At 41.0% G+C, this 18,139-nt stretch overlaps 1 protein-coding gene across 2 annotated transcripts in view; it reads right to left on the bottom strand.

Annotated features, from left to right (window-relative positions):
• RASGRP2 (RAS guanyl releasing protein 2) overlaps window positions 1-18,139 on the bottom strand; it is a 99,631-nt gene that overhangs the window by 19,514 nt on the left and 61,978 nt on the right. For both annotated transcript variants that reach the window (XM_070766493.1, XM_070766494.1), the window contains 3 exons: window positions 16,420-16,542; window positions 13,332-13,447; window positions 3,246-3,387 (listed from right to left, as the gene is read on the bottom strand). In XM_070766493.1, the coding sequence (XP_070622594.1) occupies window positions 3,246-3,387; window positions 13,332-13,447; window positions 16,420-16,542 (381 nt within the window). The remainder of the gene's footprint in view (window positions 1-3,245; window positions 3,388-13,331; window positions 13,448-16,419; window positions 16,543-18,139) is intronic.

An 18,139-nucleotide genomic window follows, 5' to 3' on the forward strand; every position in this document is an offset into this window, starting at 1 on the left:
TTCAAGCTCCCCAAGATTGACTGGGCGAATTCTGGGAGATAAATATCACCAAATCTTGGGCTTAGACAACTCGCTGATAAAGTCGCTCGGATCCAAGCGGAACCATTTTCAGCTGTGGCGAGGGGGGGCGTTTGCCCAGGTTCGCCTGGTGCACCAGTTGCGGCCCTATCTGGACTGGGACTCACTGCTCACAGTCACTCATGCCCTCATCACCTCGAGGTTCGACTACTGTAATGCTCTCTACATGGGGCTACCTTTGAAAAGTGTTCGGAAATTCCAGACCGTGCAGAATGCAGCTGCGAGAGCAGTCATGGGCTTACCTAGGTATGCCCATGTTTCACCAACACTCCGCAGTCTGAATTGGTTGCCGATCAATTTCCGGTCACAATTCAAAGTGTTGGTTATGACCTTTAAAGCCCTTCATGGCATTGGACCAGATTATCTCCGGGACCGCCTTCTGCTGCACAAATCCCAGCGACCGATCAGGTCCCACAGAGTGGGCCTTCTCCGGGTCCCATCAACTAAACAATGTCGGTTGGTGGGCCCCAGGGGAAGAGCCTTCTCTGTGGCGGCCCCCGACCCTCTGGAACCAACTCCCCCCAGAGATTAGAACTGCCCCTACTCTCCTTGCCTTTCGTAAGCTCCTTAAAACCCCACCTTTGTCATCAGGCATGGGGGAACTGAGACATCTCCCCCCGCATATACAATTTATGAATGGTATGTTTGTATGTATGTTTGTTTAGTAAATGGGTTTAAAAAAATATTTTAAACTACAATTTAGATTTGTTATGAATTGTTTTATTCTGTTGTGAGCCGCCCTGAGTCTGCGGAGAGGGGCGGCATACAAATCTAAATAATAAATAAATAAAACTCGACTCCAATTGCATAGCAGTATCGGTTGACAATGAGTCAGTCGAGGTGACTGGGGCTAAATGTCTTTGTCCATCTGTCTGGAGGGGTTTGACTTGGTGACACCTGATGAAGTGGACAAGGCCATTGGAGCTGTGAGTTCCGCCACCTGCTTACTGGATGTGTCCCTCTTGGTTGGTTTCGGCCAGTCGAGAGGTGACACAGAGTAGGCCTTCTCCAGGTCCTGTCAGCCAGACAATGCCATCTGGTGGGACCTAGGGGAAGAGCCTTCTCTGCGGTTGGCCCCGGCCCTTTGGAACCAACTCCCTCCAGAGATTCTTACCACCCACACCCTCCCTGCCTTCCGCAAAGCCTTAAAAACCCATCTCTGCTGGCAGGCTTGGGGCCACGAAGTTTAGCATCTGGCCCTGCCCAATGAATAAATTGATATATATGATAGAATGAATGTGGACGACTGGTTTTAAGTAACTGGGGTTTTAGAAATGTATTTTAACTTTAGATTTCTACCTGTTTTTGTACTTCATTTTTGTTGTGAGGCTGAGAAAAAGGGTGGCATAAACAAACAAACAAATAAATAAATAATCATAATCATAAAGTCAATATCTTGAAGCTGCCTGAAGAGTCAATAAGGGTTCAAAGATGGACAAGGACCATGTAGGAGCGAATGAATCCTTATTTTCTAGCCAGCTTTCTTTCTTTCTTTCTTTCTTACTTACTTACTTACTTACTTACTTACTCACTCACTCACTCACTCACTCACTCACTCACTCAATCAATCAATCAATCAATCAATTTTTATGCCCCCCTTCTCCTTAGACTCAGGGCGGCTTACAACATGTTAGCAATAGCACTTTTTAACAGAGTCAGCCTATTGCCCCCACAATCCGGGTCCTCATTTTACCCACCACGGAAGGATGGAAGGCTGAGTCAACCTTGAGCCGGGGATGAGATTTGAACCGCTAACCTTCAGATCTACAGTCAGCTTCAGTGGCCTGCAGTACAGCACTCTACCTGCTGTGCCACCCCGGCTCTTATCTCTTATAATCACTGTTATCTCTATGCTACTTCAGCTGTGCACATGCACAGTTTTATATGATGTGGTGACTTGTATATCATTGATAACATGGCAGGTGCAAGGACAGAACTTTAGGGAGTAATTTTAGAGAGTCTTGGCAACAGCAAAAATGTGCTTTGATGGTACCAGCCAGCACTTCCCCCTGGAACATTTTGCTCCAGGCTAGGACTTTCCAGGCCTACCCGGAAACTCTGTGATTGCAAGGCCTGAGCAAAAAACCAAGTTAATTTATGCTAACAGATGATGTGAACTGAACATCCATATATGGCTTTTTGTCCTATCTGGGCTTGCCCAACCGTATGGGGCTACCTCTGAAGAGTGTTCGGAAACTTCAGATCATGCAGAATGTGACCGTGAGAGCAATTGTGGGGCTTCCTACATTCGCCCACGTCTCGTCAACACTCCGCGGCCTGCACTGACTGCTGATTAGTTTCCGGTCACAATTCAAAGTGTTGGTAATGACCTATAAAGCCCTACATGGCATCGGACCAGAATACCTTCAGAACCATCTTCTGCCGCATGAATCCCATCGGCTGATAAGGTCCCACAGAGTTGGCCTTCTCCAGGTCCCGTCGACTAAAACATGTCATTTGGTGGGCCCCAGGGGAAGAGCCTTCTCTGTGGCGGCCCCGGCCCTCTGGAATCAACTCCCCCCAGAGATTAGAACCGCCCCCACCCTCCTTGCCTTTCGTAAGTTATTGAAGACCCACCTATGTCGCCAGGCATGGGGTAGTTGAGGTATCCCCAGGCTAATATAGTTTATTTATGGCATGACTGAGTTGTATGGTTTTAATGATGTGGGTTTTTAGATGTTTTTAAGTATTGGATTTGTCACGTTGTTTATCACTGTTGTGAGCCGCTCCGAGTCTTCAGAGAGGGGTGGCATACAAATCTAATAAATTATTATTATTATTATTATTATTATTATTATTATTATTATTATTATTTATTAGACTTGTATGCCGCCCCTCTCCGAAGACTCGAAGCGGCTCACAGCAATCCATGAGATATAATACATGAGATACAAATCCAATATTAAAAACAATTTTAAAAACCCTTATAAAAAACAGTCATAAAATCCAAACAAACCATACATAAAATGGAACAGCTGGGGGAATGTCAGCATACTACAGCTACCAAATTAGGAATCACTGCTTTAAAGCAATAAGACGAAATGCTGGCTGGAGCATTCTGGGAGTCAAAGTCCACCAATCTTAACAGTAGCCTGATGGGCTTCCTTGCTCCCATCTAGCCGGTCCCAGGCACTGTTGCGATCACAAGTTGCAGGAAATCAACTCACCAGGCCCTTGCAGTGACGACAAGCGACCGGGCGCAGGAAGGTGGTCTCGCTGAAGTTGTGGATGAAGCCCATCTTCCCGTTCAGCTCCAAGCTGGACTTCATGAAGTAGGACACCATTTCTTCTCGACTGATGCAACCATCTCTGTTGGAAAGGCCATTAACAGGCATGTCAGTCATTCGGGAAAAACACAGATCTCCCAAAGAATCCCAAACAGGAGCCTTGTTGGAACTACAACTCCCAACGTTCCCAAACATAGGCGCTTGCAGGCCAATGTCTTCGTTTAGTCATTACTCATTAAAATGGTGGTTTTCAACCTGGGGGTCGGGACCCCTTTGGGGATCGAGCGACCGTTTAACAGGGGTCGCCTAAGACTACGGGAAAAGATAAATTTCCCACAGTGTTAGGAATCAAGCTTCTATTCTGGTATTTTCACAATCCAACCAATCAGGCGTTGACAGTGGGTGTGTCCCTCTGACTTTCCTGCCAATCAGCTTCAAGCTCTGTTGGGAGAATTGGGGCTAGACTTATGGTTGGGGGCCACCACAACACGAGGAACTGAATTAAGGGGTCGCAGCATTAGAAAGGTTGAGAACCACTGCACTAGTTTCTCCATCAGTTGGGTTGTTGTTGTTTTTTACAAAGAGTTTGGACTGTCGCCTGTCTGAAATGGTATTACAAGGGTCTCCTGCTCGAACAGGTGGAGAGGGCTGGATTAGATGACCTCCCAAACTCCTCTTATTCTATGTCTTTTTTATGCTAGCTACAATGCAGATGTCCAACCTCTGGATCATTTTATCTCCGGCCAGCCGTGCCTCTTTCCTGCCACCGATCACTTTTATCCCATCCCTGCAACATCCTGTTAACATACAACAGACACGACAAAACTCCCCTGCGCCCTTCTCCCACTATCCTTCCTCAGGATCCTTCCTGTGCGAAGTTTTGTTTTTTGTTCTTTTCCTGTTTTTTTTTAAAAATCTTTTTGGGTAGCTCGCAGGCAGTACTTTTTATTTTTTTTGTAAAGCATTCTTTCTTGCAGAAACCACAGGGCAAACAAAGGCGTGCCTTCCCGACAAATATTTTTAGTAGATGAAAGCAAGGCCAGGCAAAGGAAATAAAAGAGAGAGAGAGAGAAAAACACAGCCAAGTTGGCACCCTTCCCTTTTTTTCTTTTTTTCTTTTTTGACTGTTGAAGAATCCTATGGAGCTCTAAAGTCTGTTCAACTTTTGGAAAGCTGGGGCTCATTTTAGTCCTGAGATGGAAGCTTTTCTGAAAGAGGCCTGCAGTCCATTAGATTTGGCATTTTTTAAAGAAGGGATTTATCTATCTATCTATCTATCTATCTATCTATCTATCTATCTATCTATCTATCTATCTATCTACCTATCTACCAACCTATCTATCTACCAACCTATCTCTCTATCTATCTCTCTATCTCTCTATCTCTCTATCTCTCTATCTCTCTATCTATCTATCTATCTATCTATCTATCATCTATCTATCTATCTATCTACCAACCTATCTATCTACAAACCTATCTCTCTATCTATCTCTCTATCTCTCTATCTCTCTATCTATCTCTCTATCTCTCTCTCTCTCTATCTATCTATCTATCATCTATCTATCTATCTATCTATCTATCTATCTATCTATCTATCTATCTACCAACCTATCTATCTCTATCTCTCTCTCTCTATCTACCAACCTACCTACCTACCTATCTATCTATCTATCTATCTATCTATCTATCTATCTATCTACCAACCTATCTATCTACCAACCTATCTATCTACCAACCTATCTATCTATCTATCTATCTATCTATCTATCTATCTATCTATCTATCTATCGATCTATCTATCTACCAACCTATCTCTCTCTCTCTATATATATATATATATATCAATCTATCTATCTATCTATCTATCTATCTATCTATCTATCTATCTACCTACCTACCTACCTATCTATCTACCAACCTATCTATCTACCAACCTATCTATCTATCTACCAACCTATCTATCTATCTACCAACCTATCTATCTATCTATCTATCTATCTATCTATCTATCTATCCATCCATCCATCCATCCATCCACCCACCCACCCATCTATCTATCTATCTACCAACCTATCTATCTATCTATCTATCTATCTATCTATCTATCTATCTATCTCTCTCTCTCTCTACCTACCTACCTACCTATCTATCTACCAACCTATCTATCTATCTATCCATCCATCCGCCCGCCCGCCCGCCCCGCCCGCCCGCCCGCCCGCCCACCCACCCACCCACCCACCCACCCACCCACCCACCCACCCACCCACCCACCCACCCACCCATCTATCTATCTATCTATCTATCTATCTATCTATCTATCTATCTACCAACCTATCTATCTATCTATCTATCTATCTATCTATCTATCTATCTATCTATCTATCTATTATTTGGATTTCTAGGCAGCTTACAAAACAAGAATTCCCCCCCCCCCAATAATAATTTGAATTTAGAAATTGTGATGGGGGTAAGAGAAGGCACTGTTTAAAGCAAATGTACAGGAAAGAAAATTCTGATGTGTCCATGCAAAAATCCAGTGGGCTCCAAGCCCCTTTAAAAATACCTCCATCATCACAGGGCTAAAATCTGAGTTCCTTTGAATAATAGAGTCTCCACGTTCAGCAGCAGCATATCTTAGGACTATGAAGGAAAAGGGGGGGACATGATCGAAACATTTAAATATGTTAAAGCAGAGGTCCCCAACCTTTTTTGCACCAGGGACCGGCTTTAAGCTAGACCAGTTTTCCATGGCCCGGTGAGGGGGGGGGGGGGGGGGGGGGGGGGGGGGGGGGGGGGGGAGAGAGCTAGCTGTCAGCGGCGCCGTAAAAGGGGCGATCAAGAGAGGAATGGGTGAATGAATGGACGGAGGGTGGGAAGGAAGGAAGGAAAGAGGGAAGGGACAGGAACAAAAGAAGGGTGCAAAGGAAGCAAGGAAAGGTGTGAAAGGGGAGAGTAAGAGAGGAAGGAGTGCAAGAAGGGAATGAGGGAGGAAGGAAGGGAGGAAGGAAAAGGAAAGCAAGAAATGGAGGGAGGAAAGGAAGGAAAGAAAGAAAGAAAGAAAGAAAGAAAGAAAGAAAGGGGGAAGGGACAGGAACAGAGGAAGGAAGCAAGGAAACTTATGAAAGGGGAGAGTAAGGGAAGAAGGTAGGAAGGAGAAAGAAAAGAAGAAATAGAGGAAGGGAAGGTAAAAGAGAGAAAGAAAAAGAGCAAGAAAGAAAGAAAGAAAGAGAAAGAAAGAAAGGCAACTTCAAAGAAAGGCTCACTGAGCATCTCTCACTCTCTCTCTCTTTCTATCCCTCTTTCTTTCTTTCTCTTCCTTTCTCTCTCTCCTCTTCCTTTATCTCCTCTCTCTCTCCCTCTCTCTTTCTCTCCCCCTCTCTCCCCCTTTCCCTCTCTCCCTCTCTTGCTATCTCTCCCCCCTCTCCCTCTCTCTTTCTCCCTCTCCCTCTCTTTCTCTCTCTCCCCCCCTCTCTCTTTCTCTCTCTCTCCCCCTCTTTCTCTCTCTTCTTCTCACTTTCTCTCTCTTGTTTTCTTTCTGTCTCTTTTGCTTTCTCTCTCTCTCACTCTTTCTTGTTTTCTTTCTCACGCTCTTTCTCTCTCTTGTTCTCTCTCTTGCTATCTCTTTCTCTCCCCCCCCTTTCTCACTCTCTCTTTCTCACTTTCTCTCTATCTTGCTGTCTGTTGCTCTCACTCACTCTCGTTCTCTCTCCATTCTTCTCAGCGATGACGCGCGCACGCCCTGCCCGCCTCACCTTTGCGAGAGCACTTTCGCCCCGGGCTCTCAGCAAGGGGGTTTGGAGGAGAGGCGGGGGCCGGCGAAGGTGATATTGAATGTCGGGGGAGAACGGGCGGCTGCAAGCGCTCCCTATCCCCCTGCTAGCCCCACTCGGAATATTCAAAATAAGAAAAGCCTTCGCCGGCAAAGGTTTTTCTTATTTTGAATATTCCGAGTGGGCTAGCAGGGAGATAGGGAGCGCGTGCAAATACCCGTTCTCCCCCGACATTCAATATCACCTTCGCCGGCCTCCGCTGAGGAAAGCCTTTGCCGGCATTTCCTCTCGTTGTCAAGGAGGCGCAGCGGCGGGCGGAGAGAGGAAGGAGGGGGGGGGGGGCAGCGGCGTCCCTCCTGGCCTTGGCGGGCCGCCCAACCCTCCCCACCTCCTGTAAACGCGGCGGGCGGCGGGGGGAGAGCGAGGAGCCGGTTCCGGCGGGGCGCGGGGCTTGGCTGGCTGGCGGGGGGAGCGCCGCTGGTGATGCGGAAAGGCCGAGGGGGGCCCTGGCGCCGCGGACCGGCTGAAAAGCTCCAACGGCCCGGTCCCGGTCCGCGGACCGGCGGTTGGGGACCTATGTGTTAAAGGGTTAAATAAGGTTCAGGATGGAAGTGTTTTTAATAGGAAAGTGAACACAAGAACAAGGGGGGCGCAATCTGAGGTTAGTTGGGGGAAAGATCAGAAGCAACGTGAGAAAATATTATTTTACTGAAAGAGTAGTAGATGCTTGGAACAAACTTCCAGCAGACGCGGTTGGTAAATCCACAGTCACTGAATTTAAACATACCGGGGATAAACATATATCCATACTAAGATAAAATTCAGGACTAGATGGACCATGAGGTCTTTTTCTACTGTCAATCTTCTATGTTTCTATGCTTCTATTTTTCACACTTAGGACCACTGTAGCCTCCCCTATAGTCACATGATCAAAATCCAGAGGCATGGCCACTGACTCTCATTTATGACGGTTGCAATGCCCTGGGGTCATGCGATCTCTTTTTGTGACCAGCAAAGTCAAGGGGGAAACCAGATTCACTTAACAACTGTTTTACTAACTTATCTACTGCGTAAACATAGATCCATCCTAAGATAAAATACAGGAAATAATAGAAGGGCAGACTAGATGGACCATGAGGTCTTTTTCTGCCGTCAGTCTTCTATGTTTCTATGTTTCTATATCCTATTATTTATTTGTTTATTTGTTTGTTTGTACGTTTGTTTGTTTATTTATTTATTTTGTTAAACAATTATAGGATGATAATTTGTACAAATAAAACATTAGATAAGTAATGATAAAAAGTAACAAAAGAAGACAATAGGACAGGGACGATAGGCACAGTGGTGCGCTTATGCACGTCCCTTACATACCTTATATTATAACTATAATTATATTATATTATATTATATTATATTATGTTATGTTATGTTATGTTATGTTATATTATATTATATTATATTATATTATAATTATAACTATAACTATATTATATTATACATTATAACTATCAGGGCATGAGATTTCCCCTTTTTACAAGGTACCAGTTGAGAAAAAAGGCTCCTGAACCACATGATGCAGGTTGTGAACAGATGTTGTCAAAAGCCCCACATATTTTTCCCCACACCCTTCTGGGTGGAGGGGGGGGGAACGCTTCTCCCGGAAACCCACACAAACTAACCGAGAGAATGACAGGGTGGGGTAGGCCAGACGGAGCTAAAGAACGAACACCAAATAAGGAGCGATGCCTCTGTCTGAGAAGCAGAACTCTAGCCTCGCTTGTTTCTGTCTCCCAGTTGAGATCCGAATTCAAAGGCAGAGACGGCTCAGTGCCTGGTTTCGCTCCCAAGAGATGGAGAGCAATGCCAGGGCATATTTTGGCTCCGGCATCCAAGCCTTTAAATGGGACAAAACTTCATCCCTGCCCTTTTTTATCCCTCCCTTCCTCAGACACGCAGCAAATCTCTGGGACATCTCGTTTGCCGGCGCGGAAGGAGAAATAAGATGCCGATAAAAAAAGAACTTTTAAAAACGCTCCTCGTTTGATGCCAAAGGGGCTAATGCAATGAATCAGATTAGGAGCATTTAAAAGCTTCTTAAATTCACCTTTTTCGGAATCAAACTGGGAGCGTCTTAAAATGTCTTAAATGCACCCTTTTTTGGAAACAAACTTGGAGCGTTTTTAAAACTTTTAAATTCACTTTTTTTGTATGTGTCAAACAATAGAATAGAATAGAATTTTATTGGTCAAGTGTGATTGGACACACAAGGAATTTGTCTTGATGCATATGCTCTCAAGAATCATGGGGTACAACACATAATAATAATAATAATAATAATAATAATAATAATAATAATAATAATTTATTGGATTTGTATGCCACCCCTCTCCGTAAACTAATGATTGTCTTAGGGGTCTAATAAGCAATGAAGAAAAAAATCAATATTAATCTTAGGATACAAGCAACAAGTTACAGTTATAGAGTCCTAAGGAGCATTTTATGATGCAGGTAAATCCTCGACTTATAATAATTCATTTAATGACCGTTCAAAATTATAACAACACTGAAATTCGTAACTTCTGTTTTTCAAAGTGGCAAACTGCAGATGTTTGCCATGATCATGTGATCAAAATTCATACGCTTGGCAAATGGTTCGGGGTCACATGATCCCCTTTTGCGACCTTCTGATGATCAGCCAATGGGGATGCCAGATTTATTTAACAACCAGGTCACTAACTGGTAATGCTTAACGACTGGCAAGAAATGTAAAAAGCTACAAAACTGAATTAACAAATTCTCACTTAACAACATAAATGTTGGGTTCAGTTATGGTTGTAAGTCGAGGACTATCTGTGTCCTAAATACACCTTGATTTGAAATCAAACTTGCAGCATTTTAAAACCTCTATTTCTGCTCCCCACTCACCCAATATAATAATTATCACAGCTAATATAGTGGCAGAGTTTTGTGGACAAATGTGCCCTTTATCAATTGCAATCAGTGATAAATCTCAGCTGTCCACTTGGTGCACCTGATAAAATGAACACCGGCTGGCAGGGTTAAATATAGGTTAAATACTATAATTACTATTAAAATTGTATTTTTATTCAAGCGAGAATGTTTCCCATATCTGCAAAACATTATACATTATGAAGGGGGCCTAAACTGGTTGAGGAAGAAAAAAGGAAGAAGTTAGAAACCAACTTTTTTTTAAAAAAAAAAACACCTTTTTTTTTCATTTTGTTGTTGTTTATTCTATTTTTTTAACGTGGACAAACAATAATTGATAATACAGTAAATATCTTGATATTAGGTGTTGTGGTTAGTTCTGGCCTAGCTCCTGCCTCAAGGAATGTGCAGGTGGATGTGGGGGGAGACATCCACATGCCGCAGCCCTGTTTTGCTCCCAGTAGAATCTGCTGATGAAGCCGCCTCTGACCAAGGAAACATGAGTGACAGGGAAGAGGGGAGTTTGGCAGACAGCCTAGGTGGAGATATCAATCATCTGTATCATCCCTGGATTCTGAACAAGAATTATTGACACATCCACACATGCGTAGAGTGATGCATGGGAGACAACAACTGAAGGATTATTACAAGAGAAAATGAGGCCACCTGTGGTTGGGTGGGGCTGCTGTAATTAGTGCTACAGATAAAAGTGCAGCCTGGTATTTTAGCCTCATGGCAGTTTATCTGATTCATTGCTTCGTCAAGCTCGTGGTTTTTGTGCTGTTCAAGATTGTGTGTGGACTCTCTGGACTGCACTCAATTCTGACTGAATTGCACTCAATTCCCCAGTTATTGGGTAAGCAATTGGATTGCATTTAACCTGTGCCTTGTGTGTACCAGAAAATCCCTTTGACATTTAAAAAGGGAGCTGTTTCTGTTTTTCTGTTTATAAAAACTTTTGGGTTTTCCTTTTATCGTGTGGTGTGTGTCTTCCTGGACTAATTACCCTGTAATTATGGGCGGTTGAGCCATGCCGGCAGAACATTAGGTATTAAGCTTAAGACAGAAACCTTTATGGTGTTGTACTATAAATAATATAATTTGCAATTCCTTATTAATGCCTCTTTTAGCTTTGGATATAAAATTTAAATAACCTTATCCTTCTCAACACTGACATTTCAGAAATCAGAGAGCAGAACAGAATAGAATAGAATAGAAAAAAGCCAGTTCTATGCTGAATTAACAAAGGGATAGAATCAAGATCTCGTGAAGTGTTAGTACCACTTTATAATGCCTTGGTAAGGCCACACTTGGAATACTGCATTCGATGTTAAGACTCTGGAAAGAGAGCAGAGAAGAGTAACAAAGAGGATTAGGGGCCTGGAAGCTAAAACATATGAGGAACGGTTGCAGGAATTGGGCATGGCTAGTTTAATGAAAAAAGGATTAGGGGGGACATGATAGCAGTCTTCCAATATCTCAGGGCTTGCCACAAAGAAGAAGGAGTCAACCTATTCTCCAAAGCACCTGAGGGCAGAACAAGAAGTAATGGGTGGAAATTAATCAATGAGAGAAGCAACTTAGAAATAAGGAGAAATTTCCTGACAGTTAGAACAATTGATCTGTGGAACAGCTTGCAATCAGAAGTTGTGAATGCTCCAATACTGGAAGTTTTAAAAAAGATATTAGATAACCATTTGTCTGAAGTGATGTAGGGTTTCCTAGCCTATGCAGGGGGTTGGACTAGAAGACCTCCAAGGTCCCTTCCAACTCTTCTATTCTATTCTATTCTATTCTATTCTATTCTTGCATTGAAATGATTTGAATTGAATTGAATTTTTACTATGGCCACACACAAGAGTTATCACTAATATTAATGATAATGTTCTTCTTTATCTTTAAAGGAACATTGTTTTATCTAATGAATACTGCATAAATACCACTGCACCCAAATACTCTAATGTACTTATTTATATTATACTCCTTTAATTATGACCAGCATTGGAACCAGAGCTTCCGTTATTAAGTGAGGTGCACGCAATTTTACAATCTATTTTTTGCCATGGTTGTTAGTGAACCAATGGAATTGTAAAATGAATCAGGTAGTCGTTAAGCGAATTTGGCCTCCCCTATTGATTTTGCTTTTTGGAAGCTGGCTGGGAAGGATGCCAATGCTGGTCACATGACTCCTGGCTGCTATAACCGTTGTAAATACTAGGTAGTCCTCGACTTACAACAATCTTGTGCTTAGTGACTGTTCGAAGTTACAACGGAAAAAGTAACGTGACCCTTTTTCTACACTAATGGTCATTTCAACATCTCCATGATCACGTGATTAAATTTCAAATGCTTGGCAACTGACTTCTTTTAAAAAAAAAAAACTTTATTAAATATATACATTAAAAAAAATCACAAAATAGACCATATAACATAATATAAATAGGAAAGAAATTAAAATAAAGGTGAAGTCAAAAAGTAGAAGGGAGAAAGAAAAGATTAAAGAGAAAGAGAGAAAGGGATAGTTATGTCAACTATCTAATTGACATTTCCTTAACAGCCTATGATTTCAGTTTCTATTATTATTATTATTATTATTATTATTATTATTATTATTACTATTATTATTATTATTAGTGTGGTAGTGGTAGTGCTATACACTACCCCTCACTTTTGATTATTTACAGTAATTGTAGATTTTATTAGGTTTTAATTGTATGTATGTGATCTTTAACAGCTATTGTGTGTTTATATTGATGAACAAACATTTGGAGTTTGGTTTGTAGGGTTGGAAGAGAATCTTCAGTACATGTTTCGATGGCTAAATTGTGTGGTTTAAAATATAAGTTGTTTTCATTTCTTCTGTTGGGTTGATGAAGAGGGAAATTAATATTAGCTTCTTTCTTTTTTAATAATGTTTAGGGGTTTTTTTTGATTGAGCCAATAGTACCATTTTCCCCAGGCTTTGTACAACTGACTTGTGTTCATGATAGTGCAGTATCATGTGATCACTTTTTGCAAACTTCTAGCAAGCAAAGTCAATGGGGAAGCCAGATTAATTTAATAACCACATTATTCACTTAACAATTACAGTGATTCACTTAACAACTGTGGCTAGAAAGAGCAAAATGGGGCAAACCCCACTTAATATTCTATGTTCTAAGAACAGGGGTCTTCAAATTGGCAGCTGTAACACTTCAATTAGTGTCTTTAAATCGCTAAAATCATTAGGAGTTTGCTGGAATTAAATCACACAGAAATAATATAATATATAAGGAAAGGGATTAAATGCAGGGTGTTTAGCACTTACTGATTCTCATCCAGGTCTCCAAATTTGCAGAGATATGGAAAATTATTCCGGATGATTTGGAATTCTTCTTGGGAAATATTCCCATCTCCGTCGACATCAAAGTTCCGGAAAACAGACTGAAAGAAAAGAATGTGTTTGAGATACTGTATAGCTTTCCTGAAGCCTGGGGAGAGTAAAAAACAGCCCACCCACCCAACCGGAAGTTCATTTCCCAAGTTCCTATTGGGCCATTGGGCCCATTTTTCACCATCCACAGGCTACCGAGGCTTTCCTGAAGCCTGGAGAAGGCACAGACCTCCCCCTGCCCTCCGGAAGGCCGAAAATCAGCTGGCCAGCCCCTTGCGTGCCCTCAGATTAGCTCCGTCTGCCACCTGTGCTACAGGTTCGCCATCACGGATATAGGATCTCCTGCTTGAGCAGTGGGTTGGACTGGATCACCTCCAAGGTCCCTTCCACCTCTATTTGATTGAAACTTATAAAGGAGAGGAGCGACCTAGAACTAAGGAGAACTTTCCTGACTGTGAGAACAATTAACTAGTGGAACATCTTGCCTTCAAAGGTTGTGAGGGCACCATCACTGGAGGCTTTCAAGAACAGACTGGACAGACATTTGTCTGGAATAGTAGAAGGTCTTCAACTAAAAGACCCCCAAGGTCCCTTCCAACTCTAATATTCCAATATTGGTCCTTCCCAATATTTTTAAATATTTTTAAACTGTAATTTAGATTTGTTGTAAATTGTTTCACTTTGTTGTGAGCCGCCCCGAGTCTGCGGAGAGGGGCGGCATACAAATCTAAATAATAAATAATAAAATAATAAACTCTGTTCTTCTCTTCTATTCTCTTCTCTTCTATATTCTGTTCTTTTCTCTTCTATATTCTCTTCTATTTTCTATTCTATTCTATTCTGTTCTATTTTCTCTTCTCTCTTCTATTTTCTATTCTATTCTATTCTCGTTTCTATTCTATTTTCTATTCTATTCAATTCCCTTCTCTTCTATTTTCTCTTCTCTTCTACTCTATATTCTGTTCTGTTCTCTTCTATTTTCTATTCTATTCTTTTCTATTCTGTTCTATTTTCTCTTCTCTATTCTATTCTATTCTCGTTTCTATTTTATTTTCTATTCAATTCCCTTCTCTTCTATTTTCTCTTCTCTTCTACTCTATATTCTGTTCTGTTCTCTTCTTTTTTTATTCTATTATTTTCTATTCTGTTCTATTTTCTCTTCTCTATTCTATTCTATTCTCGTTTCTATTCTATTTTCTATTCAATTCCCTTCTCTTCTATTTTCTCTTCTCTTCTACTCTATATTCTGTTCTGTTCTCTTCTTTTTTTATTCTATTATTTTCTATTCTGTTCTATTTTCTCTTCTCTATTCTATTCTATTCTATTCTCGTTTCTATTCTATTTTCTATTCTATTCCCTTCTCTTCTATTTTCTCTTCTCTTCTCTTCTACTCTATATTCTGTTCTGTTCTCTTCTTTTTTCTATTCTCTTCTTTTCTCTTCTGTTCTATTTTCTCTTCTCTCTTCTATTTTCTATTCTATTCTATTCTCATTTCTATTCTATTTTCTATTCAATTCCCTTCTCTTCTATTTTCTCTTCTCTTCTACTCTATATTCTGTTCTGTTCTCTTTTTTTTCTATTCTATTCTTTTCTATTCTGTTCTATTTTCTCTTCTCTCTTCTCTATTCTATTCTATTCTCGTTTCTATTCTATTCCCTTCTCTTCTATTTTCTCTTCTCTTCTACTCTATATTCTGTTCTGTTCTCTTCTTTTTTCTATTCTATTTTTTTCTATTCTGTTCTATTTTCTCTTCTCTCTTCTCTATTCTATTCTATTCTCGTTTCTATTCTATTCCCTTCTCTTCTATTTTCTCTTCTCTTCTACTCTATATTCTTTTCTGTTCTCTTCTATATTCTATCCTATATTCTGTTCTATTCTGTTCTATTTTCTCTTCTCTCTTCTATTTTCTATTCTATTCTAGAATTGAATTGAATTGAATTTTTGCTATGACCACAGACCAGAGTTATCATCAATATTAATGATAATGTCCTTCTTTATCTGCTAAGAAACACACTCTCATAGAATCCACTGTAGTGGCTCTTGGACAAATATTTAAAGCTCGTGGCCTCTTTCAGTTTCCTCTCCTTCCCTATGGCTGAATACTAAAAAATCGGAGCAGCCCTATCTGAGGAATTTTGGGACTCAGCAAAATTTATCTACGGGCGGTATCCAGCTGGGGAGAGCTGAGCTGAGTAGAACTATTTTAAAGCAGAATTATCCAACAGGCAATTATTCTGCAGAACTGACTCATATTTCCCAAGGATCTTTCCAATATGCTAATGGGCAGGGAAGATCTTGAGTGGATTAATGCATTAAATGTATTTATTTATTTAGTCCAATACACAATGAGGGTTTTAGTGGGTATATATCTACATACACATAGTAAAATACATGATGAAGGTTATAGAGGAAATACTCATAGTAAAATATATCTAAGAAAGAATAGAAAAGAAGATATAGTAATAGAACATATCAATGAAAGAATAGAAGAAGAGATATAGGAATAGAAGAAAGGTATAGGAGATATATGAGAGCAATAGGACAGGGGACGGAAGGCACTCTAGTGCACTTGTACTCGCCCCTTACTGACCTCTTAGGAATCTGGATAGGTCAACCGTGGATAATCTAAGGGTAAAGTATTGGGGGTTTGGGGATGACACTATGGAGTCCGGTAATGAGTTCCACGCTTCGACAACTCGGTTTTTTTACAGTCAAGTTTGGAGCGGTTAATATTAAGTTTAAATCTGTTGTGTGCTCTTGTGTTGTTGTGGTTGAAGCTGAAGTAGTCGCCGACAGGCAGGACGTTGCAGCATATGATCTTGTGGGCAATACTTAGATCTTGTTTAAGGCGTCATAGTTCTAAGCTTTCAAGGCCCAGGATTGAAAGTCTAGTCTCGTAGGGTCTTCTATTTCGAGTGGAAGAGTGAAGGGCTCTTCTGGTGAAGTATCTTTGGACATTTTCAAGGATTTCAGGTTACCACCCCACAAACACCCACCCGCTCCAGGGATCCTGGTTTCCTACCTCCACCATCTTCTCGATGTGTTTGCGCACAACTGCTTGGTCCGGCTTCGGTTTGGGGACTGAAGCCCACTCCTCGATCATCACAGGCTGGGGCGGTGGGTTAGAGAAAGTGGGGCTGGAAGGCTGAAACAGAGGAGAGGAGGAAAAATGCAAGGGCGAAAACGGAAGGGCGGTTTTTGCCAAAATTGAAAAGAGGCTAAATGATGGCAGAGTGACTTACAGGTAGATGTGCAAGAGATGAAAAATATAGTGGAGGATACAAGGAAAATTAAGAATACAAGGGTTAGTGAAACGAGAAGGAAAATATTATATAAGTGGTACCACAATGACAATCATTAAGCGTTGTACCACATGATTCTTGACAAATGCATCTTTTTCTTTTATGTAAAAGCAACATGAGAAAACATTATTTTACTGAAAGAGTAACCTAGGAACCTTGGAACAAACTTCCAGCAGACGTGGTTGGTAAATCCACAGCAACTGAATTTAAACATGCCTGGGATAAACATAGACCCATCCTAAGATAAAATACAAGAAATAGTATAAGGGCAGACTAGATGGACCATGAGGTCTTTTTCTGCCGTCAGTCTTCTATGTTTCTATGTTTCTGTGTACGCTGAGAGTATCTGCACCAAGATAAATTCCTTGTGTGTCCAATCACACTTGGCCAATAAAAATTATATTCTATTTTATTTTATCACACACCTGTTCAACTCACATACTTTCAGAAGAATGTTAAAAATACATGTTGGCATGGGTGTCAAGATAAGGGGGTGTTTCTGCATATGTTTTGGGAATGCCCGATAGTGCAGAACTTTTGGAGGAAAAGTGCAAGAGGATATTAATAGGATGTTAAATACACGATGGACGATTACAAAGGAAATGGCGGTGTTTGTCAAAAGGAACGAGATGGGAGAATTTAGAGAAATAAAAGAAGCAGCGATAGAAAATAAATGAGAAGCACTGGTCTAAGGGATCCTTTGTAATCATTCCAAGGGACTTCCCTAACAGGCAAAGTCAATAGGGGAAGCCAAATTTGCTTGTGTCAGGGTTCCAAATAGCATCTGAAATTAAATCAGAGACCGAGGCGTAGCATTCCTCAGAGTTCCCATTTATTAACAGAGCCATCTGCGAGAAACCAGAATCTAAAGCTACAGAGGTTTCTCCACCCTGTTTAAAGTTCGCTCCACTTTCTCCCACCACCCACGAGTTCATCACATTGGCCACAGTCTCCTTCTGCCAACATGTCTGTTACTGCCATCAGCTGCCGGGCAGGTGCTGAAGAAAGGATGACCTTGAGAATCTAGAAGGAATTTCTTAGGGCTACATTCTCTACATCCCTCATGCAACAGCCCCTCCCAAATTCCCACAGCACTAATATAGCCTAATGCATTAACATGTGGCAGGCCAGAGGTCTCCAACTCAAACGATGGCTTAGGCCTGACAGTTTAATGACCACTTAACAACAGCAATGATTCGCTTACAACTGTAAAAGGTATAAAATTGTATTTTTATATTGTTGTAAGTCGCCCCGAATCCTTTGGGAATAAAATAAAATAAAATAAAGTAAAGTAAGGTAAGGTAAGGTAAGGTAAGGTAAGGTAAAGTAAAGTAAAGTAAAGTAAAGTAAAGTAAAGTAAAGTAAAGTAAAGTAAAGTAAAGTAAAGTAAAGTAAAGTAAAGTAAAGTAAAGTAAAATAAAATAAAATAAAATATAATAT

This window comes from Erythrolamprus reginae, chromosome 13, assembly GCF_031021105.1.
Source record: "Erythrolamprus reginae isolate rEryReg1 chromosome 13, rEryReg1.hap1, whole genome shotgun sequence".
Classification (NCBI taxonomy): domain Eukaryota; kingdom Metazoa; phylum Chordata; class Lepidosauria; order Squamata; family Dipsadidae; genus Erythrolamprus; species Erythrolamprus reginae.